Genomic DNA, 24,243 nt, shown 5'->3' with positions numbered 1-24,243 from the left:
TTGTACTAGTGACGGTTCTCACTCCAAGCACATTGTTTAGCGTGTGGAGTGTTAGGTAGACAGCTCTCTGAGCAAGGAGGCATGTCCGCTCTCTACCGAGCGCGGACGTGTGTGTGTGTGTGTGTGTGTGTGTGTGTGTGTGTGTGTATGTGTGTGTAAAATTCCATTTGCCTGTTGATAGGTGGTGGAGTATCAGAAGGCCCTGGAGCAGCGTGACCACATCATTGGGCAGATGGAGGCAGGCTTCAAACAACTCATGCATAAAAATGTTGAGGCGGAGGCGAAGGGCCGGAAAGCTGAGGAGCACTACTCGGGAGAGGTGAGTGAAGTACAAGGACTTTCTGTAGTGTTGACTGACCAGATGTTACAGTAATGCTAAGTACATTTTTTCAACACTAATACTTATGATCATTTCCTCTCCATTTGAAAATGATGGAGAAGATCTTGAGTTTGTTCTTGATTTCATAAACACAAGTGTGTAATCATCACTGAAATTTGTTAGTGCCAAATGGTATTTAGATTGAAGTTCTTCTCTATCTTTTTTTCCTAAATATCTTTATTTAGATTGAAGTTCTTATTCTCTATCTTTTTTTCCTAAATGTCTGTAACTCCCTCAGATATTTAAAATCTAAGCTGTGATTGTAGATTAACTCCTAATCAATAACATTTTTTTTAATATATGGTCTCTTATTTATTTAGTTTTATTTCTACGTCACTAAAGAATAGTTGGACATTTCATCCTGAAGTGTCTATTTGTTTTGTTGTTGTTTCATCATCTTTGATGAATGTACTTTGCCACACAGATCCAGACATTGGCTCAGCAGGTGCAGGAACTCACGGCACAGCTCACCATCACATCCCACCAGCACCAGGCTGCCATGAAGGCTGCCCAGGACCACTTTTCCCAGCAGCTGGCTGCCTCACAGAAGCAGATGAGGTAGTGTTGCTTTACTCAGCCCATCGTTTCAAGGCCACACACACAGAACAGTACACCACACTGGTTCCTTCATTACAGTACTACAATACATCAAGTACTTTAGCAGTATTACAGGTATTCCCTGTTTTATGATTCCCTGTCATTCAATGTTTTGTTTTTACAATATTCAGTTTTTAGTACCCTAATTCTGCTATATGATTGATTGTTTTGCTTTTATGATGTCCGTAGTACACACTCATTCACTCTCCACACAACTACGGTGAACCATCTTTTTTTTTCATGGTTCAGTTATCACCTATCCATTTTTACATAGTTTGTTGTTGAGTTGAACCCTAAGTATTTTTTAACCCGTTCGCTGCGGACAACGACACGGTGTAGTCGGTAAAAAAATTCCGAAGACTACGGACGACGCATGTTATGCGTCGGTAAATGAAAATATTCGTAGAATATTCCCAATGCGTTACCGAGCTCTCAAATTTTGACAGAGTCATCCCTGAAGACTGCCCGTACTTTGTTTATGTCCATGACCTTGAACGAGGCTTATCTCGTGACTCCACCCATCAGCTGGCATTTACCGCTCACCACAGTGGGCGTAGAAAGTGCCTGGCTCAGACACATTTTGGCTTATAGCGCAAAACTTTACATATACAACAGGTACTTAGAACTCATTTTTATTTGGTTTTGGACCACAAGGATTCCATTTCCGCAATAAAAAAAAATTGCTCAAACCCGCCGCACTGGCGGTACATGTTTTGAAAAATAGTGCTGCAGCGGATGGGTTAATGATAAAGTAGGAAATTGTACTTTATTATGAAAAAATTGGCCATTTTAGTTAATAAAATACAAGATAAATCATTGCATGGTACTGAAGGTACAACATGTACCATTAATGATAATGATAATAACAATAATAATGCTATCCTAAGATAATGTGAGAGTTATTGGTGAGTGGCATAGTACAAGGGAGGTGAGGGGATGGCCTGGGTGCCAGCCCTGCCACATGGCTCAGTGGCTGGCTGAAGTACTGAGAAGTTGCTGTTATCATTATACCATACAATAAATTCTAATAGAATGGTAGGTCACACACACACACACACACACACACACACACACACACACACACACACACACACACACACACACACACACACACACACACACCTCACTCGGGTCGGACGTGTGACCTTGTGCGCTCGGCAGCCACGGCCAGCCTGTTGGCCTCCCCCCCCTCCCCCTTTGTATAAGTTATTAATAGGTTAATTAGTGCTCGCCATAGTGTTATAATACAAACAATTTTGGATATTATAAGTGAGTGCACGTCTGGACAAACAGTGAAATGAGTGCTGCAGTGCTAAGCTACGGACGCAATGCCCTTCTGCGCCGTAGACGTGAGGCTGGGTACCCTCCATCAGAGGTCATTCAACGCCTCAAAAACTTACAGTTATTTCGGAATCGTGGATCCAAGGGAGGAAGGAGTGTGGTGCGTCCCATTAAAGTGATCACATCTACCGTAAGGAAGGGGCGGAAGGTTGAGGAGAGGAATACAAACACTTCGAAGTTCCGCGCGTGTGGTATAGTCTTCCCTCTCTCCTCCTTTCCAACGTGACATCACTGGCGAACAAGATGGACGAGTTGATAGTGTCAGTGAGATCTAACTGTGCAGACATTGTGGCGATCACGGAGGCGTGGCAGATAACTCCTGAGGTGTGTATGATTCAAGATTTCCAGCTGTTCCACCACCTCAGGAATCAACGCAGGGGGGGAGGAGTGGCCCTGTTTTGCCGCTCTGACCTCAGCCCCTCACACCTACACGTCGACGTCCCCGCCGGATTGGAGGCCCTGTGGGTGAGGGTTACCCCCCCCTGCCACCCCCGCAACACAGCCTCCATCATTGTGTGTGTTGTCTACCACCCTCCACGGGCCGCCACTGCACGGTTGCTCACTGATCACATCATCGAGACTGCTGATGCTTTACGGGTGAGATTTCCTGCTGCCAAGCTGGTAATCTGTGGGGACTTCAACCGCTTGGATATCAGTGAAATCCTGCACCAGCTACACCTCACCCAGGTCGTGGACTTCCCCACCCACCACCAGTCCACCCTCGACCTTATCATGACAGACCTGAGCCAGCAGTACTCGCCTCCCAAGCCACTCCCCCCCATGGGACGCAGCACCCACCTCTCCATCCTGTGGACACCCACCCCCACCACCTCGGTTCCCAGGTCAACTGTCACCAGATCCCACAGGCCCATGCCTGACTCCGCCATGAGGGAATTTGGGCAGTGGCTAACACTTCATCCGTGGACCGAGGTACTGGAGGTGGAAGACGTCCACACAAAATGGCGGAACTACTTCACTACCACAACGGAAGCGTTCCACCACTACTTTCCCACCAAGGACATCACAGTGGACCCATCTGATGCCCCTTGGATGACGCCCTGCATCAAACGACTCCTTCGTCAGCGTGACAGGGCTTTCCACTCTAGCCCTGACCAGTACAGGAGTTTAAGGAACAGAGTTATCAGGGAAATTAAAAAAGCCAAGGCAAGCTACTACCCAGACAAAATTCACCATCTCAAGCTTACTAACAACAGACAGTGGTACGACAAGATTAAGTCTTTGTGTGGTTTACAAAAGCAAGCCTCTTCTCTTCCCTGTGTTTCACACCTTTCACCTGACAGCGCGGCCGAAGAGATTAACGGTCACTTCGCTGCGATCTGTCAGACACTCCTTCCCCTTCACTCCACTACTCTCCCAGTCTACCTCCCTGCCTCCTCCCCTCCACCCCTTGTCCAGGAGGTTGATGTTTACAGGAAGCTTCTTAAATTTAAACTAAACAGATCCACCACTCCCACTGACCTCCCCATCAAAATTTACAGAGAATTTGCCCCAGAACTTGCCACACCCCTTTGCTCTATCATCAATGCCTCCCTTGCTCAACATTCCTGCCCCGATGACTGGAAGACATCTTACGTCACCCCCCTCCCCAAAATTTCTAATCCACAGTCACTGAATGATCTAAGACCAGTCGCCATCACCCCTATACCCAGCCTTATCTGTGAAGATTTTGTTTTCGACTGGGCCTATAACAAAATTTGTAACTCTATTGACACACAACAATTTGGCAATATTAAATCCACCTCCACATCTCACTACCTTGTCAGCTTCCTGGAATTCGTCCACAGCCACCTGGACAAACGCAACACTTCTCTAGCTATTGCTTTTGTGGACTTCAGAAAGGCCTTTGATCTTGTTGATCACACTGTTGTGATAAATAAAGCCATCACTCTGGGCCTCTCTCCTACCTGATAGCGTGGTTGGCAGACTTCCTCACGGGAAGGCGTCAGGCCGTTCGTTATCAGGGCTCTGTCTCCTCTTTCCAACAGCTCACATGCGGGGTCCCTCAGGGGACCAAGATGGGTCCCCTGTGTTTCCTCATCCTTATCAACGATGCTCTCGTCCACACCCCCCACCGCTGGAAGTATGTGGACGACTGCACCGTGGGCGTACCCGTCAACAACACCAACCCAGACTTCTCAGCACTGCAGTCCACTCTAAACCAACTACAGACGTGGACGGAGGACAACAAAATGACCATCAACCACACCAAGACCGTGGTGATGCACATTTGTACCTCCACAGCAGCAGTTCCCCCTCCCCAGCTTTCTGTGGGCCCTCACTCCTCCAGGTGGTCCGCAGCACCAAGCTTCTAGGTGTCTTGGTGGATGATCAGTTAACATGGAAGCAGCATGTTTCCAACATCATCAGGTCAGCCTCATATAAAATCTATTTACTGCGCCGACTCAGGTCCCTGGGAGCACCGGCAGATGAGCTGAGGGGAGTGTACCTCATCTTTATACTCCCTAAGCTCATGTACGCCGCCCCAGCGTGGTCCTCCTCCTGAACCTCACACAACGACAACAGCTGGAGAGGGTTCAGAGGAGGGCGTTCAGGGTCATCCTTGGGCCTGCCTACAGGTCCTACGAGGACGCCCTGACCTGCCTGAGTCTGCCGAGGCTGGCCACAAGACACCAGGAAGCCTTGGAAAAATTTGGGGAAGGACTGCTGCGTCATCCACGTCTCCGCCACCTGCTACCACCCGACGTGCCTCCCCCTGCTCGCGCCACCCGACACCATAATCGCGTGGCGCCTTTGAGAGCACCGCGCACGGATCGGTACCGACTCAGCGCGGTGCCCACTATTGTGCGAGCTTTAAATAAATAAGTGAATTTCTAGGTTAAGTTTATCCATAGTTAGGTTAAGCATTTTAGTTCATTGTGGTAATGTCCCACCCCCTGTACATTTTCAGTGTATTTTTTTTACATTGCCTAATTAATAAACCGTTTATTATTATTATTATTATTATTATTATTACACACACACACACACACACACACACACACACACACACACACACACACATATGATATGAAAAGATCAGGATGAGGCAGTATGTGAAGGATATTGGAAAATATAGTTTTCCACACAGAACGGTGGAAAAGTGAAATGCATTGGATAATGAAGTTGTTACAGCACATAATGTGCATAACTTTAAGAAAAAATTAGATAAATGGAGACATGGAGAAAGGACACTATGAGTCCCGCTTGAACCCTGTACAATACAACTAGGTAAATACATCTAGGTAAATTTTATCTATAGTGGTACCTGAATCTGTGTGATTCATGTATATTGATTTCCTCCCTTCTTTCAGAGATCAGCATGGAAGTGAGTTGGCAAGCCTGAGAGAGCAGCATGCATCAGAGATGACAGGAATGACCCTGCAGGTGGAGTCTCTGGAGAAGAGTCACAGAGAGGAGCATCACAAACTGGTGGAGCATCTTACTCATCTCAGTAATTCCCTTGGGGCCCAGCTGGAAGAGGAGAAGGGGAAGGTTTTGGGGCTGCAGAGGGAGAAGGAGGAGTGGGAGGTGCATAAGAAAGAATTGGAAGCTGAGTCTGAGGAAAGGGAAAACCTGAGGAGAAGTCTGAATGAACAGATTACTGTCAGGGAGGATCTTCAAGAAAAATTAAGGCAACAATTTGGGAGACAGTTGGAGGAGGAGAGGAAGATGGAAAACCTCCAGAATGTGTCAGAAAGCCTGTCTGAGGATCTCAAGGCAGAGAATGAGAAGAGGAAAATTGTGGAGGGCAAACTGGAAGAAGAAATGAAGAATGCTAGGAAATGGTTTGAAGAAAAAACTGCATTAGAAGTGAATCAGAAACAAGTGGTGCTCCAGCTGCAAGTAGCTGAGGAAGAGCTGGCCAAGGCTGTAGCTTCCAGTGTGAGTAACTGTGAGAAATTGGAAAGGCTTGATCAGGAAAATGAGGTCTTGATCAAGGATAAGGAGTCTTTATCCAAAGAAAATAAGAACTTGACTTTAGAAAAAGAACTTTTAGAAAAAGAGAGAGAGAAATTGATATCAGAAAACCAATCATTAACCAAAGAAAAGGAAAGTTTAACTTCAAATAATGAAGTACTTACCAAAGAAAAAGATTTCTTAACTTTACACTCCGAAGCTTTAACCAAAGAAAAGGAAACACTGGCTTCAGAATATAAAATGTTAACCAAAGAGAAAGAAGCCATAGCTTTAGAAAAAAGTAGAATTTTAGCAGACAAAAAGATAAAGGAGAAAGAAAAGCAATGTTTAGCTAAGGAAGTAGAAACTTTAACAAAATTTAAAGACTCTCTCATCACTGAAAAGGATATTTTATTGAAAGAGAAACAGGACTCAACTGTGGAAAAAGATTTGTGGACAAGAGAAAAGGAAGCTTTACTTGCTGAGACAGAAGCTTGGGCCACAGAGAAAGAAAATTTACTCTTAGAGAAAGAAAGTCTGCTCTTGGAAAAGAAAAATCATGTCTCAGAAAGAGAAATTTTGGTGAAAGAAAATGCAGCTTTGAGTCGTCAGCTTGAGGTATTGAGTGCAGAAAAGGAAGAGGGAACTAAAGATAAAGAAAAGCTGACTGCATGCATAGACACTTTGATGTCAGAAAAAAGTGCACTGCTAAAAGAAAAAGATGCTTTGCTCTGTGAAAAAGAATTGTTGATATCTGAAAAGAAAACATTTTCCTCTGAGAAGATTATTTGGAGCAAAGATAAACAAAACTTGTCCTATGAAATTGATGCTTTATGTACTGAGAAAAAATGTTGGTCCCAAAAGGAAGAATTGTTGAGCAAGAAAAACGAATCCCTCAATGCAGAAAACAAAGACTTGACTGAACAAAACAAAAATTTAGGTAATGAGAAAGAACATCTGTTGGAACAGAATAGATCTCTGAGCAATGAAAAAGAAGTGTTAACTGAGGAAAGGGAAATCCTGATGAAACAAGTGCAAGATTTGACCACTGAGAGGGAAAGTGTAGTGCAGCTGATGGAGGAAGTGAGGTCCCTTGGGGAGGTGGTGGAGGCAGGGCAAGTTGAGAGGAAGCGTCTGGAGGACGTGTGTGCCAGTAAGGAAGCAGAATTGGAGCAACTTAAGGAAAAATATACCCAGACATTAGCATCAAAGGAGTCTGACTTTAAGGAACTTGAGGAAAGCTACAAGAAGAAGCTTTTATCAAAGGACATTGAACTTCAAGAACTAGAAGAAAACTTTAAAGAAAAATTTTCTTTGAAAGAAAAAGAAATAAAAGAACTTGAAGAGATGTATGAAAAGAAATGTTCACAGAAGGATAATGAGCTACAAGAACTTTTAGAGAGGATTGCCCTGAAGGAAAGTGAATTAGAGGAGCTGAAAAAGAAGGACAGAAAAATGGAAATACTGCATGAAAATTGTCTTGGTCTGCTGGAACACCTTCAGAGTGGAGAGGAGGAGAGGAAGAAGATAGAAGAGGAGTGTGAAGACAAATGTGAGATGCTGAACACTGTATTGAGGAAAGTAGATGTAAAGTTGTGTGAAGCTACATCTCTTGTGTCTAAACAGAGGGTTTCTGCAGGAGAGAAGATGCAAAGAGCTGGACCAAGGAGTAACTTGGAGGAAGCTCCTTCCAAGTTAAGAGAGAGTGAAACTCCCCACATCTCCATGGATAGAAGTAAGTGTGAGAGGGAGATGGAAAGCTGCAAATTATTAGAGGAACTTCATTATGTCAAGGAGAAACTAGAAGCAGGTAAGAAAAATGAAGAGGATCTAACCAAACAGCTTACTTTGTCAGAAAAAGAGAAAAAGCAGCTTGCCAACGAAGCAGAAGTCATGCGTCAAAAGATCCACGACCAACACTTCACCATCACATCGCTGCAGAATGAAAAGTCTCGGCTGGGCCAGCACATCATGCAGCTGGAGGGGGAACGGTCTTCTCTGAGGGCCGAGGAGAGTCGGCATCAGAAATACAAGCTGAATATGCAGAAGGAGCTGAGCACTCTGAAGGCAGAGGTAACCACACAGAAGCAAAAAATTAAACTACTACAGGAAGAGATGAAAAGATTTAACCAAGCTTTTGCAGCTCTTACTCAGGAAGGCATAGATTGCCCAGAGAAGCTGAGGGACACCTTAACAACTTTGAATTGTTTATGTTCAAAATTAGAGAGTCTTTTGAGTTCTGAGAAAGAGGATGACCCCTTGTGGTTGACTGCATTTTCCCAGGAGCTGCAGACGCAGTGGGAGCACTATCGTACCACTCTAGACAACCTGATGGATCTACAGCAACACACAGACACCCTCCTACAAGACAAATTGGAGGCAGACTTGAGAAACATTTCCTTGAGTGCTGAGCTTGACTCTTTTAAAGGCAACATAACCCTGGATGAGTCTGGGATGGATGGAGGCTTGGAGGGGAAAGCTTTGGAGGAAAAAGAGGACAATGAGAATGAAGACTTGATGCTGAAGAGTGTGAGGGAAGAGAACAAGGTACTAAAGCAGTGTCTGGATAACAAGAGTCTTTTGCTGAGGCTGGAGAGACTTCATTTGTCGAACCCAAAACCAAACTTTGAGGTGAGGTTTTCTCTTTTCATGTCTGATTGTCTTTAAGTCAGTCAGAAGCAAGTTTGTTTAAATATGAGAGCATAGAATGGGTAAAAGACATGGCTGTAAAAGAGAGAGTGCAGAAAATTATAAATGGGAGGAATGTAATTGTAGCAGCTAAGAAGAGTATAAAAAGTATCCTTCCTTCTCTAATGTGTCATATATATGTATCATTCACCTTTAGGATGTCTGAACTATTTATGAGTCTTTGCCCTCATTCATTGTGCATTTTTATACTTCATTCCCACAGCTCAGTATAAAACTTTTTATTTATGTTTTGTGGAAATGTAAAGATTCTGAGAGACAGTTTCCTAAGTTTATATGTCAGTGTTTACAAATGTTTACAGTATCATAGATAGGTATGTACATATTGCACATGAAAAAGAGGACTTGATATCTGATGCTGTGTGTGTCCTATGATCCTCTTAGACAAATAGAATTTAACTTCTTGAAAGGTGGGTAGATGGTCTCAAAACTCATTAATATAATACAACTGAAGTGCTTGTCATGATTTTCTCTCTCTCTCTCTCTCTCTCTCTCTCTCTCTCTCTCTCTCTCTCTCTCTCTCTCTCTCTCAATGACAAAGATGTGCTTCTTATCTCCTACAATGATGGTGGTCTTTCAGAGGGAGATGAGCCTGTGCTTGAGGGAACGCAAGGTTGTGATGCAGGTTGTGAGGAAGCATATGGAGCAGTTTATGGCCAAGTGGAAACAGTGTGCAGAAACTCACCCTTCACTGCCTGCCTTGGTTGAAGCTCTGGCTGATTGTGTGAGTCTTCAGATTTTGTTATGTATGCTTGGATTTAATTTTTTCAGCATCTCTTATTCCTTGTCTGGATGGGTGTGTGTGTGTGTGTGTAATTCATCTCGGGCGCCTGCTAGTCACCCAGCCAGTCTTCCCCATTACGGAGCGAGCTCAGAGCTCATAGACCGATCTTCAGGTAGGACTGAGACCACAACACACTCCACACACCGGGAAAACGAGGCCACAACCCCTCGAGTTACATCCTGTACTTATTTACTGCTAGGTGAACAGGGGCCACACATTAAGAGGCTTGCCCATTTGCCTCGCCGCCCCGGGACTCGAACCCGGCCCTCTTGATTGTGAGTCGAGCGTGCTAACTACTACACTATGCGGTGTGTGTGTATTCACCTAGTTGTAATTTTACAGGGCCTGGGTATCATACTCGTGTGGCCCCGTCTCCATATCTACACACATCTAATTTTCCTTTAAAACTATGCACACTCCTCGCTGACACCACCTCCTCACTCAAACTATTCCACACCTCCACACATCTCTGTGGGAAACTATATTTCTTCACATCCTTCAAGCATATTCCCTTGGCTATCTTTTTACTATGCGATCTCGTAGTTCGATTTAAATTTTCTTTTCTCAACATCATTTGCTCATTATCCACTTCATCCAAACCATTCAACAGTTTATAAACCTGTATTAAATCTCCTCTTTCTCTTCTTTGTTCCAAGGTAAGCAAATTCATTTCTTTTAATCTCTCCTCATAGGTCATTTCTGCCAATTCCGGAACCATTTTTGTTGCCATTCTCTGCAATCTCTCCAACTTCCTTATATGCTTCTTTTTATAAGGGGACCAAACCACCCCAGCATATTCCAATCTTGGTCTAATTACTGTACTAATTAATTTCTTCATCATATCTTTATCCATATAATGAAAGGCTAATCCAATATTTCTAATCAAATTATATGTTTCTCCAAACATCTTGTCAATATGAGCCTCAAACTGCCCATGGTCTTGTATTATCACTCCCAAATCCTTTTCCTTTTCCACCTTTTTCAAGACTACTTCTTCACCCATCTTATATGACCCTCTTGGCCGTCTTCCACTCTTCCCCATCTCCATTACATGACTTTTGCTCAGATTAAATTCCATCTCCCACCTCTTGCTCCACTCCCAAATCCTATCCAGATCTGTCTGTAAAATTTATCTGCCTGTGTGTGTGTGTGTGTGTGTGTGTGTGTGTGTGTGTGTGTGTGTGTGTGTGTGTGTGTGTGTGTGTGTGTGTGTGTGTGTGTGGGTTGTCTTGTCTAGACTATTTCAAGTGGGATTGCCTGCCTTGCATATGGATACCTGGATACATTTTTCTCCTTTTAGTTCTTTCTTCTTTTAGTTTAAGAAATTTATCTGTATGACCTATCTGCAGAATCCTTGCCTGTTCTTTCTCATTCTTTAAACCATTTAAAAGAGAAGTGCTGGACAGAATCAGCTTGGGAAGTAGGTTAAAGAGGGATAGATTGGCAAAAGTGCTATGTGACTTTAGAAAGAGTGGAGGGTTGTGAATAAAAAGTCCAGCACTGGGTAAGAATATGTTTTGGATGTTGATGGATTTAGAGGACGTGTAAGACAATGATAAGGAAGGGGTGTGAACTATCCTGAGATTGCCTTGTTTGAAAGAAATATATATGCTTTGTACAGGGACTGCCATGTGTAGGCCTGACAGGTTTGCGTTCCTCCTCTTATTTCCTTAAGTGATTAAATAGAAAGTAGAGTGGCCATTTCTTTGAGGGAGCTGCAAGAAGTTAGTATCAGAACAGATTAAGTTGCAAAAATGTAAGAGAAGCTGCAAGAATGCCAGAGGGTCAACATGTGGCAGTCCCTGTAGAAAAAAATAAAATACAATGCTTTTGGATATGTTCAGATTTGCCACTCATCACTGAAATTTATAATATGAGATAAGAATGGAAGCTCCTTTAATGTAAGAAGTAAATCAAACTGCATACACTGGACTGGATAAGGTGAAGTGTGGTATTGTGCTCATGGTAAATAGTTTATGGCTTCATTGTTGTTCTGTTTATTTATTTATTTCATTTATTTATTTTTTTCAGGTTGAAGATCTTGGTGAACACCTGTTGGGTTTCAGTAACGGTGATGACATGAGTGCAGAGGTTGTGGTGCGATGCTTGCAGCAGGCCATGGTCAGAGTGAGTACACCAGTTGTTGTTGTTGTTGTAGTGATGTGTTTCAGATGTTTTAAGGATAAGGACTGGAAACACTTGGACACTCACTCTCTCTCTCTCTCTCTCTCTCTCTCTCTCTCTCTCTCTCTCTCTCTCTCTCTCTCTCTCTCTCTCTCTCTCTCTCTCTCTCTCTCTCTCTCTCTCTCTCTCTCTCTCTCTCTCTCTCTCAAGAAATGATGATTTTTCTATCCCTTACCCCACCTTTCTTTTTGCCTTCCTCCTTTTTTATGATTTTTGGAAGTTGTTTCTTTATTTCCAAGTTATTATGTCAGTGTGTGTATGTATTATGCGAGAAAAAAGTTATGCTCGTACAATCCCATCTCTATCTATCGTGGTCTAACTTGGCCTTGAAGTTATGAAGAGTTCTTGCTTGCATCACATCCTTGTTTAGCTAGATCCATCTATCAACTTCTCTTTGTGGTAAACTAAACTATCCTTTTTGATGTCTCGTTTACAGATTTATTTTTTCACTTTCTGTTTCCTTAGTGTCTCTTGTATCCCATGTCACACTTTCATTACTGTTTAGCTTCTCCAATCCTTCCGTTAGTTTATATACGACTATTAAGTCTCTCCCTTCTATGCTCCAGTGATGGAAAGATTAGTTTTTTTAGTCTTTTCATGTCTTAATATCTAAGGCTAGGATCATCTTTTGTTGCTGCTCTATGTGTCCTCTCTGGCTTCCTGATGTGTTTCTTTAGATTTAGTTACCTTACCACAACTGCACATTATAGTTTTGGATGAATCATTATGTTTAGTGTGTGTGTGTGTGTGTGTGTGTGTGTGTGTGTGTGTGTGTGTGTGTGTGTGTGTGTGTGTGTGTGTGTGTGTGTGTGTGTGTGTGTGTGTTTACTCATACTTGGACCCCACTCCACCATGCTTAGATCACACAAGCTGTGAGAGCCGTGCCACTTGGGACTTGGGTGTACATTCTTGTATAATAATCGTCCTAAGAATATTACACTTTTATTACCCCTTGCATATCTCGTCTCTTTGTGTGTATAGATAAACAAACAAATATAAATGTATGTATTTATTTATGTTTATTAGATACATACATACATACATACAGATATACAGTAATGGGCACCACTAGCCAGAAAGTTAGCTTCATTAACTACTAAAGCTAAACACTTTGATGATGCTATGTTACTAAACCTGTAAAAAAATAGATTATGATAACCAGTAATATGTTATATAAATGTAGTTTTCTTTATTTACTTTCTTTCTTTCATATTTTATCTATTTTAACTCTAAAAACATTAAAATGTTGAAATTTAATTTGCTGTACCTTGGACATGGATTTAAAAAAAAACAATAACATGCCAAGATCAGATGTTGATCCTGGTATGCATTAATGGTTTAAAGAACAGACTTGATATTAGTTTACGTTTAACCTAATTCTTCTCTGACTAAAACTGCCTAAGCTGCTTACAAGCCACAATCAGCCTGGCAGAGGTCATTAGTCACATGGTATAAGATGAGCCTTGTTTGTGTAGTCCAGTCATTGCAATATTTCACCATGCCACATCTCCACCCAAAGAGTGATGTTGATCCACCTTTAACATTGTAGAGACACTTGTTTACTTTAAAGGAAATGAGCACCAAAGGTTTTCAGAGTTAATGAGAACATTAATCTGCAAACACAAATATTAGTGTGGATACTTAATGGTTAGTGGAATAGTAGAACTTTGCCCACCACTGCATACACATAAGACAGAGAAGTGCATTGCCGTACAACATGTATCAATAACACTTGTAACATATCTTAAAATAATTTGTGCAGTATATATTTTAAAATATACAATGAGGTCAGTGCCAGAGAAATGGTTATTGCTACACAGGAAGAAAGGGTTGTACCACAAGAGTTACAATATTTCAGCATTGGCATTACAAGGAGTCAGTGAAATGGGAGCCAGTTACATCTCACATTTCTTTGTGCTCAAAAGTATATGTATTTTATGTTTAATTGTGGAGTATTACATACTATCTACTTTTTTTAAGTCCACTAAATACTGTTGCATACAAGATACTGTAGTTTGCTAACTAAATCTGTTCATTGCATGTCCAGATTTGACATGTTACAGTTGTTGATGAATAGCCTGACAGAAAAGAAATTTTGAATTCCGCAATTATATTTCCATGGTCCAGAATTTTGTGATCTGTAACAAATGCCAATGAATCTCATGTTAATTGTTGCACACACATACAATCACACATGTATATTTATATTTGGATGTGTGAAGTATTACAAAGCTACATGGTCATGAAAAGCTATTAGATTTTTACTTGTTAAAATCTTTCAATATGTAACATCTTCAGTCTGCAGTAAGCTGAGAGCTCATGAATACTAAATATATTGGAACCACTGGAAATACAAAGTAATCAACCTCATTCAAGGAGAGACTCTCTCTCTCTCTCTCTCTCTCTCTCTCTCTCTCTCTCTCTCTCTCTCTCTCTCTCTCTCTCTCTCTCTCTCTCTCTCTCTCTCTCCATGACATCATCAGTGAAGAGTACATAATTACATGATCTACATATGACTCGAGCCTGGATGAATATTTGTGACTCTATACAGTTGCATATCTTTGAGAGTCATAAATTATACACTGAATCTTGGCACACTGCAGCTGCAGCATAATGCTGAGAAATAGTACAGTTTCTTTTTAAGGACGATCCCTGAAAGTGGAGAACCATGAAAATACTTATGCAAAAAACATGAAACAGTTCAAACCTTTGGTAAGATTTGTGAAAGGATTAAAACAGACCTGGAGTGTCTTTCATGAGCATGTGTGAAAGTAACCCAGTAAACACTGGATTGAAAGCTGACCTGTGAACACTCACCATGGACTGATTGTCTCTTTCATAATTATTATTTATAGGATTTAGATTCCAACACACTCATCAGTTTCATTTTCAGAACAAGAAATATAAAATCAGAGTGATAGTGACCCAAGCTATGTTGTGGAGAAAGAGAGAGTTTTCATAATTTGGTTATCTTAATTAGTGGTTCCACCCATTGTCATTCTTACTTAGGTTATTCATAACTTCATGTTAAACCAACTATATATATATATATATATATATATATATATATATATATATATATATATATATATATATATATATATATATATATATATATATATATATATATATATATATATATATATATATATATATATATATATATATATATATATAAAGTTGACAGTATTCTTCTAAAATCTTTGGTGCATTTTTATCATTGGCACTGGTTTGCTGATTTTCATCTGTACTATTTACAAGATGAATCTTTTGGTCACAACATGCTGGTTTGCCTTGGTTTTGTCGCTTGGGAGTGTGGTGTGTGTGTGATTGTCAGAGTGCTGATATGATGCTGCTGATATGGGCTGGTGTTATATTGCTGATTTGATTCTCTTTCTGTGGGTTCTGTTGGGTTGTGTTACATGGTGGTTCTCATGTGGCTGTGTTAGTGTATATGGTACAGTTACAGTATGTCGTAGTGACAAAGTGAGGCAAATGTTATGCATTTCATAATGATTCACTATTAATGTGTTTCTGTTTTTGTGAAGACTTATGTTCTAGGTGTGGTGCTGTTCATATTGAGCTGTGGCTTGTGTTGTGTTGAGATGTGGTGGTGTTCGTGAGTAGTCGAGTCTGGTGACATGGGCGTGGTGCAATACTGTGGTCTGTGTGAAGCTGCATTGAGGTTGAGTGGTTTAAGCTTCATGTTGTAGGTTTGATGAATACAGCATTACTGTGTTAGTGGAATAATGCAGAACCAAACCTACAGTGTCTTATTGACTCAACACTGCCGCCACACTTACATCACAAGACTCTAGTATATTGCTGCATCATGATGGTACTGTTTCTCTCTGATGTCTTCCCTTAAACTCACTCAGAAGAATGCTGTGGTTAGCAATAGATAGTGCAATACTACAGTTCTGTGCTGTAGGTGTATTAGTGCACTTTTGAAGTGTTACAGAAGCTTTGCAAGTTTATTTCTGACACATAAACATATTGGCATTGTGTTGTGCTGCAGTGAGATGCTGAAATTTTGTGTTAGTATGGTGCTGTATATGGTTAGACTGAGTGATGCTTTAGGTTGGTGTTGTTAGGGTGGTGTAGCTGTGGTGTGGTGTGGGGGTGGAGGTATCATGATGTGCTCAGGTAGTGTCACTGAGGTGCTGCTGTGTTGCGATTATGTTGTACAGTGCTGCGGCAATCTGTTTCTAGGATCTCCTGTTAAACAGCTCAATACTGTTGGCATAGTTTTTATTGCATGTTGTGGTACTCCTGCATTGTAATGGTTGTGGTGTGTTGCTTTGGTTTCACAGGACAAAGTACCGCTAGAGGTGAATTTGGACACAGTTGTAGAAATGGCATGACACTTAGGTATTGTCAGACACGAGATGGTCGGTGTCGTGAGTCACGTACACATTTGTTTCTGCATCGTGAGGCTCCTGAACGCGAGGCACCAGGCGTTGCTTCTTGCCCTCGCACCACCAGCAACACACGCGGGACAGCAGCAGCAGTGTGGAGGAGGACACCTGCAACACAGAAACACTTACTGTGATGTAACACACACACACACACACACACACACACACACACACACACACACACACACACACACACACACACACACACACACACACACACACACACACACACAAACACAGAAATTTAGCAGTCGTATGTGCTAATAAAAATTCTTGAAAAGTTGATATAGAAAACCTGTTTTTGGAAACAGCACACCCGAGAAGGAATAATGCACGGAATTAAGACAGAAGTCTCAGCATGAAGACTTAAGAAGATAAGACTTGATAATGACAGTTTGGGAGGAATGAATAGCTATGAGGTCCCTGAATATGAATCAGATGTACTAAGTGAATGTAATTGAGATACTGAAAATTATAACAGGGACATGAGAGGAAAACAATACTGTAGATTAACTGGATGGATCACAAGGATTAAGATTATAAACACACACACACACACTATTCTAGAATAGTTGATAGAGTACAAGAGAGAGAGGGATGGGTTGACTGTATTTATTTGGATTTAAAAAAGGCATTTGACAAAGTGCCACATGCAAGATTACTATGGAAGTTAGAGGAGAATGGTGGCTTAAAAGGAAGCACATTGAGATGGATAGAAAGTTATTTGAGGGGGAGAGAAATAAGGACAGTAGTTAAAGATATGAAGTCCAAGTGGAGCAGTAGAAAGCGGAGTGCCACAGGGGTCAGTATTGGCACCAATACTTTTCCTCATTTATATTAACGACATGCCAGGAGTGAACAGCTACATAAATCTGTTTGCAGATGATACGAAACTGTGCAGAGTTATAAAGCAAAAGGAGGATTGTGAAATACTACAAGAAGACCTAAATAAGATCTGGGAATGGAGTAAGAAGTGGGAAATGGAATTCAATGTGAACAAAAGCCATGTCATGGAAATGGGAAAGAGTGAAAGACGACCTGTGGGAATCTATAAGATGGGAGATGGAGTAGAACTGGAGAAAGTTAAAAAGGAAAAGGACTTAGGAGTGACGATGGAAGAAAACAATCAACCAGTAAGCCATATTGATAGAATTTTAGAGAAACATATAATTTGCTAAGGAATATTGGAGTAGCATTTCACTACATGGACAAAGAAATGATGAAGAAATTGATAAGTACTATAATAAGACCCAGATTGGAATATGCAGGAGTAGTGTGGACCCCTCATAACAAAGAAACACATAAGGAAATTGGAGAGGCTACAAAAAATAGCTACAAGAATGGTTCCAGAATTTGAAGGGATGACATATGAGGAGAGACTAAAGGCTATGGATCTACCAACCCTGGAACAAAGAAGGGAGAGAAGAGACCTGATACAAGTTTATAAATTGATCAACGGAATGGACCAAGTGGATAATGAGAAACTGATCCTGAGAGAAGAATATGACAAGATTGCATAGTAAAAAGCTGAGAAAAGGAAGATGTCTGAGAGATATTAAAAAATATAGTTTCCCGCAGAGATGTATTGAGACGTGGAACAGTTTAAATGAAGAAGTAGTGTCTGCAACGAGTGTGCATACTTTTAAAGTAAGATTGGATAAGTGTAGATATGGAGACGGGGCCACACGAGCATAAAGCCCAGGCCCTGTAAAACTACAACTAGGTAAATACACACACACACACACACACACACACACACACACACACACACACACACACACACACACACACACACACACACACACACACACACACACACTGACCTGGTCATCAGTGAACACATAGAGCAGTGGGTTGGTGACTCCAGCAGCACACAACAGCAGGGAGGCCCAGGGCAGAGCAGCAGCCTCCTCATGGTAGTGGCCAGGGTTTGCCATGCAGGGGGATGAGGCAGCACAAGATGAGGCCATCACCACGTGGGAATAGAAGGGCTCCCACACTAAAAAACCCACAACAGCCACGCCCCCAATGAATGCATGCTGATCCTGCAATACATTTGTTGGCTGTGACACTTGCGGTCCCAAAGTGTCCCACCAGGATTTTGAAGCTGTGGTATGCAGTGGATTATAACAGTACATGCACAAATGTATTACTTCAGTCAACACTATAGAAGTTAGTGTGAGAGAAAAATATTAATTAATTTGAGTTTTTATAAAGGAAAAGTCATGACAAAATTGAGAAAAGTGAAAGATACTTTGAAGTGCTGAAAAACTATTCAAGAAAAAAAAAAAAAAAAAAAAAAAAAAAAAAAAAAAAGAAAGTCTGGGTGGTTAATTATTATAGAGTGAAACTGTAGACAAAAATGGTGAGAGGTGTGGGTGTGTGTGTGACATGAGAGAGAGAGAAAAAAAGGTGAGAGTGTGGTGAAGGAAGGCCACAAAGTGTAAAGATGGAGATAGGTGCAGGTGGAAAGTTCACAGAAGGGTGAGGAATGGAAAAAAAAAGTCACAAGGATGATGAATTGGTGGAGAAGTCATGGAAGAGGCAGAAAAGGAAGATTTGGTTGAGAAAAAGAGGATGAAGGAAGAGAGATTGAGTTGAGAGGAGGAGAGAAAAAATGAAAACAGAAGAAAAGAGAGTTTTTCTGGAGAATCTTGATAGAGACTGAGGAAGTGGTTCATAAGGTACAGCAAGAAAGGACTAAAGAAACTTACATATGAGCGAAATGTAATGTATTCCAACATAAATGGAGTGATATCGGGATTTTAGAACTCAACGATTACTTGAGGACAAGAACCCAGATATTGTGGGTCTTACTGAAACAAAACTGAGAGAGGGAGAAGACCTGATGATGGTTGGAGAAGGAAATATAACGTTTGGAAAAGAAATAGAGTAGGTAAGATGGGAGGAGGAGTGATGTTGCTGGTTAAAAAGATATAAAGGTGGATCAAGTGAAAAAGGTATGGGAAAGGCAGAAGTGCTAAAGATCAGAGCAGAAACTAATGAAGGAAAAAGAGGCACTACATAGTGGTGTACGTACCACCTAAGACAAATGCATGGTCAGTACAGGAATATGAAGAAATGATAAGTGATACAGGAACATGTCTGGAAGAAATGTTGGGTGGCTGTGAACGAACTATAATGATGGGAGATTTTAATTGTAAAGAGGTGTGTTGGGAGGACTGGTCAATGGAAGGATCAGAGACAACATGGGGAAATACACTATTGACACTGGCAATGGAAAATGTGTTAACTCAGTGGGTCAAAGAAGATACTAGGTTTGGAGGAGAGGGAGCATCGTCAAGACTGGACTTGGTCTTTAGTACAGAGCCAATGGTCATTGAGGAGATGAGGGTGGAGTGCCCTTTAGCAAGAGTGATCATGCAGTTTTGGAGTTCAAGGTGATAGACGAAGAGAAATCTAGAAGAAATGAAGAATATAAAGTGGGAAGATGGAATTATGCCAAGACAGATTTTGGAAACCTAAAGAAATTCTTTCAAGAGACAAATTGGATGAAATTCAAGAGTGCTAAGGAGCAAATGAAAAGTGGAAGGAATTTATAAAAATATACAAAGAAGGTGAGAAAAATTTGTACCAATAAGACAACATAGAGAAGTTGGAAAGCAGGACTGGTTTAACGATAGATGTGAAAAGGCTAGAACAAGAAAAGAGGATGCATGGAAGAGGTGGAGAAGGAAAAGACGGATTAAGCAGTGGGAAAGTTACAAAAGAGCAAGAAATGAATATGTGTTGATTAGAAGAGAAGAAAGAAAGAAACAAGAAAAGGATATAATTGATAAATGTAAAGACCAACCAAGGCTTTTTACAGACATGTGAACAACAACATCAAAAATAGAGAAAGTATTGAAAGTTTAGAAGTAAATGGAGTATGCAGTGAAGATCCCAGGAAATGGCAGAGGCTATGAATGGATGCTTTCGGAAGGTATTCACAAAGGAGACTGCTTTTGACAAACCACTGGTAATGGAACAGAAAGGGATTATGAAGGAGTTTCAAGTAACTGTGGAGGAGATCAAGAACATGATGGGGAGTTTAGAAGTGAGAAAAGCTGTGGGACCTGATGGGGTATCAGGATGGATTTTAAGAGAATGCAGGAGCAATTGGCAGAAAAAGTTTGTGAAGTAATTGATGCCTCATTAAGGGAAGGTGTAGTGCCCCAAGACTGGAAAAGAGCTAACATTGTCCCAATCTATAAATCAGGTAACAAGAGAGACCCATTGAACTATAGACCAGTGTCACTTACAAGTGTGGTAGCTAAGATGTGTGAGAGGGTGGTGAAGAATAGATGGACAGACTTCTTGGAGAAAAATGACATACTTTGTGAGTGTCAATTTGGTTTTAGAAAGGGCGTTCATGCACGACAAACCTGATATGTTACTATTCGAGGGTGATAGATGTAATACAGGAAAGAGATGGTTGGGCTGATGGAATATATCTGGATTTAAAAAAGGCCTTTGATAAGGTACCACACCAGAGACTGATCTGGAAACTTGAAATGGTAGGAGGAGTGCATGGCAGTTTACTAAAATGGATGGAAGACTTTTTGGTAGGAAGAGAAATGAGAACAATAATTAAGGACAGACCATCAGAATGGGGATTGGTGGAGAGTGGAGTTCCACAGGGATCAGTGTTGGCACCAGTAATGTTCGCAGTCTACATAAATGACATGGTGGATGGGGTGTCCAGTTATGTGAGCCTATTTGCAGGCGATGCAAAATTGTTAAGAAAAGTGAGATGTGACAAAGATTGCGAACTACTCCAGGAAGACTTGGACAGAATATGGAAATGGAGCTGTACATGGCAAATGGAGTTCAACACGACAAAATGCAAGAAAATAGAGTTTGGCAAGAGTGAAAGAAGAATCAGGAGTATGTACAAGATAGGAAATGAAGACATAAAACCAGTCATGAAGAAAAAGACCTTGGGGTGACAATTACCAATGACCTATCGCCAGAGAGACATATAAACAAAATAATTGGAGAAGTATTGAACTTATTGAGGAACATAAGAGTGGCGTTCGTATATTTAGATGAAGAAATGATGAAGAAAATAATTACTGCAATGATAAGACCGAGGCTTGAATATGCAACAATACAGTGGGCTCGAACTTAAAGAAACACATAAGGAAACTAGAGAAAGTACAGAGGGCTGCAACAAAAATGGTGCCTGACTTAAGAGATTTGACTTATGAAGACAGACTGAAAAGAATGCAACTTCCAACCCTGGAAAACAGAAGAAAGGGAGACCTGATAGCAATATACAGAGTGATGATTGGCATGGAAAAATGGATAGGGAAGATCTGTGTATGTGGAATGAAAGAATGTCGAGAGGGCATGGGAAAAAACTAAAATGGCCACTTATAGGAGAGATGTGAAAAATATAGCTTCCCTCATAGAAGGGTGGAAGCATGGAATAGTTTAGACGTGGAAGTGGTCAATGATTTTAAGAAAAAGCTGGACATTAATAGATATGGAGCGCAAGGAATATTCATGATTTTAAGAAAAAGCTGGACATTAATAGATATGGAGAGGCGGGACACAGCCACCTGGCCACACACCAGAGCATAGCTCTTTTCCCGTATGTTACAATTAGGTAAATACACACACACACACCTGCGTGGGTCACTGCTCTTAAGGTATTGGTGCAAGAGAAGAAGTGTAGAGGTACCCAGTGATGTGAGTCCTGCCAGCAGGATCACACCAGAATGGCCCAGGTAGCAGGCAGCATATCCCTCTGGGCCCACCACCGATCCTGTCATGTGAAATATGCCAAGCCACATTGATGTATCATTAGACAGCACGTTGCTGCAGACTTTGATTCTCATATTACTCCTGTTATTTCAAAGATTACATGAATGACCCTATTTGGAGGAGGAAACAATTTCATTATCCTGTAAGTCCATGGCTGATACAATATGCTATGGAAAAAAGTTGAAAAGACCACCTGTAGGAGGGATTCCAAAAGAAACATGGCTTTCCATACAGAATGATAGAAATCTAGAACAACCTACATAGATGCAGAAGTAGTCTTTGCCTGAAATATTAAAAATTAAGAAAAACTGAATATTAGATGTGGAAATGGGACATTTTAAACCTTGCTTGTTTCTTCTGTTTGCTACACACACTGCATACCTCCCCTGGAAGAGATGACATGTATGGGGAATGCCACCACAAAAGTTGCCACTAGTCCACTCACAGCCTGGGAGAGGAGCAGCACGCCCTTCACACATCGCATTGCTGAGGGCCGTGCAAACACAGCCACCTGGAGGAGAGGGAGAGGGAAGACAGTGGCATTACCTGAGTGCATTATCAGACCAAGTGTATGTTATATCATCATTGAGCCAAACTGGGATAAATTACAGAAGTGCTATTGGTATAGAATGACAGACATACTGTGTGGTGGTGTGTAATGCTGGAAACTTGTGGTTTTGACTGAGATGGAAAAAAGAAGTTGAAAAAATGGAACTGCAACAGAACTACAAAAGGACAGGAAATAATAGGAGGAGACTTGTACATGATATCAATCCTGACATTGGGGAAATGACAACAGGAGAAGACAGTGACAACTTACAGTGGGAGAGTGGAAGTGTTGTACTGGACAAGAAAAGCAGGTGAGAGTAGCCACATACCTACTAGGTATTAGCAACTCCTGACTGTAGGGAACTGAAGAAACCAGAAGCAGAAAAAGACTTGTAGTGTGAGTAGAGGTATTACATTCCCAAGGGAGGAGAAGGAGGAGGGAGCAGCCATAGCCCCACAACCACGTACCTGCAGCACATTGGTGAAGAAACAGACAGTGGCCAAGGCAACGCTCACTACCAGGAAAAGCTTTTGGTTGACTGATGGCTCGCTCCCGGCAGATGAGCCAGAAGAGGAGGAGGAGGGGGATGACGAGGAGGAAGAAGAGGAGGAGGAGGCAGCGGTGGATGAGACGCCCTTCATTACTGCCGTGGTGAGGGTTGCTGCCACAGTTGAGATCACAGAGGGAGCGCTCGCCTCATCTGACATTGTGATGTGTGGTGGATTGAGCAGCTGGTGGGGAACACAAGACAAGATTGTTACTGTTGGTGGAAGACAAGTTTATATTGTTACTAGTGGAAGAAAAGTCAAGATTTTTATTATAGGAAGAAGACAAGGAGATGAGGTTGTTAGTGTTGGGAGAAGACAAGATAAAATTGTTATTATTGGGAGAGAAGGAGACAAGATTTTTTTACAGCATTTCATCTTTCAAGTAGTGTGACAGAAGAGCCCAGCAGAAAGGAAAAGATCAAGAGTTGTTATTTCTCCTTGTGTTTCTGGTTAATGGAGGAAAAAACAGTATAATTTAAAGGCAGAAAAATTAAAGACCTCATTGCTTTGTATATCAGAAAATCCACTTTCATATATCAAAACATTTGATTTATTATTGCCATTAGATTTGTGGCCACTGTGGTTCAAAGATCATGTATGTACTCAATAAGAACACAAACAGGTAAACAAAGGAGCCACAAGGGAAAGCCACTGGAAAATGTGATTGCAAAGTGAAATGAGATTTTTTTAATTTTTTTAATTTTTTCTAGTTTTTTTTAGTATACTCCTGTGAATTTTTGGGAATGAACTTTTCCTTTTGTCCATATCCTGACCCCTTGATACCCACTACTCTCTCTCTCTCTCTCTCTCTCTCTCTCTCTCTCTCTCTCTCTCTCTCTTCTCTCTCTCTCTGCCCTTCTTGTTTCCTGAAACAGTACTCTCTCTCTCTCTCTCTCTCTCTCTCTCTCTCTCTCTCTCTCTCTCTCTCTCTCTCTCTCTCTCTCTCTCTTGTTGCTTACTGAAACTCAGTACTCTCTCTCTCTCTCTCTCTCTCTCTCTCTCTCTCTCTCTCTCTCTCTCTCTCATATTTGTTTTATTTATCCCGTATC

General features: G+C 41.4%; 1 protein-coding gene across 1 annotated transcript in view; it reads left to right on the top strand.

Moving 5' to 3' along the window:
• Positions 1-182: 182 nt before the first annotated feature.
• LOC123511085 (A-kinase anchor protein 9-like) overlaps positions 183-24,243 on the top strand; it is an 84,480-nt gene continuing 60,419 nt past the window's right edge. Inside the window, exons 1-5 of the mRNA XM_045266700.1 lie at positions 183-319; positions 804-937; positions 5,650-8,866; positions 9,522-9,665; positions 11,757-11,852. Of these exons, the coding sequence (XP_045122635.1) occupies positions 233-319; positions 804-937; positions 5,650-8,866; positions 9,522-9,665; positions 11,757-11,852 (3,678 nt within the window). The 5' untranslated portion in view covers positions 183-232. The remainder of the gene's footprint in view (positions 320-803; positions 938-5,649; positions 8,867-9,521; positions 9,666-11,756; positions 11,853-24,243) is intronic.

This window comes from Portunus trituberculatus, chromosome 31 (assembly GCF_017591435.1).
Source record: "Portunus trituberculatus isolate SZX2019 chromosome 31, ASM1759143v1, whole genome shotgun sequence".
NCBI classification, from domain to species: Eukaryota; Metazoa; Arthropoda; class Malacostraca; order Decapoda; family Portunidae; genus Portunus; species Portunus trituberculatus.
This window is presented reverse-complemented; position numbering and strand designations above follow the sequence as displayed.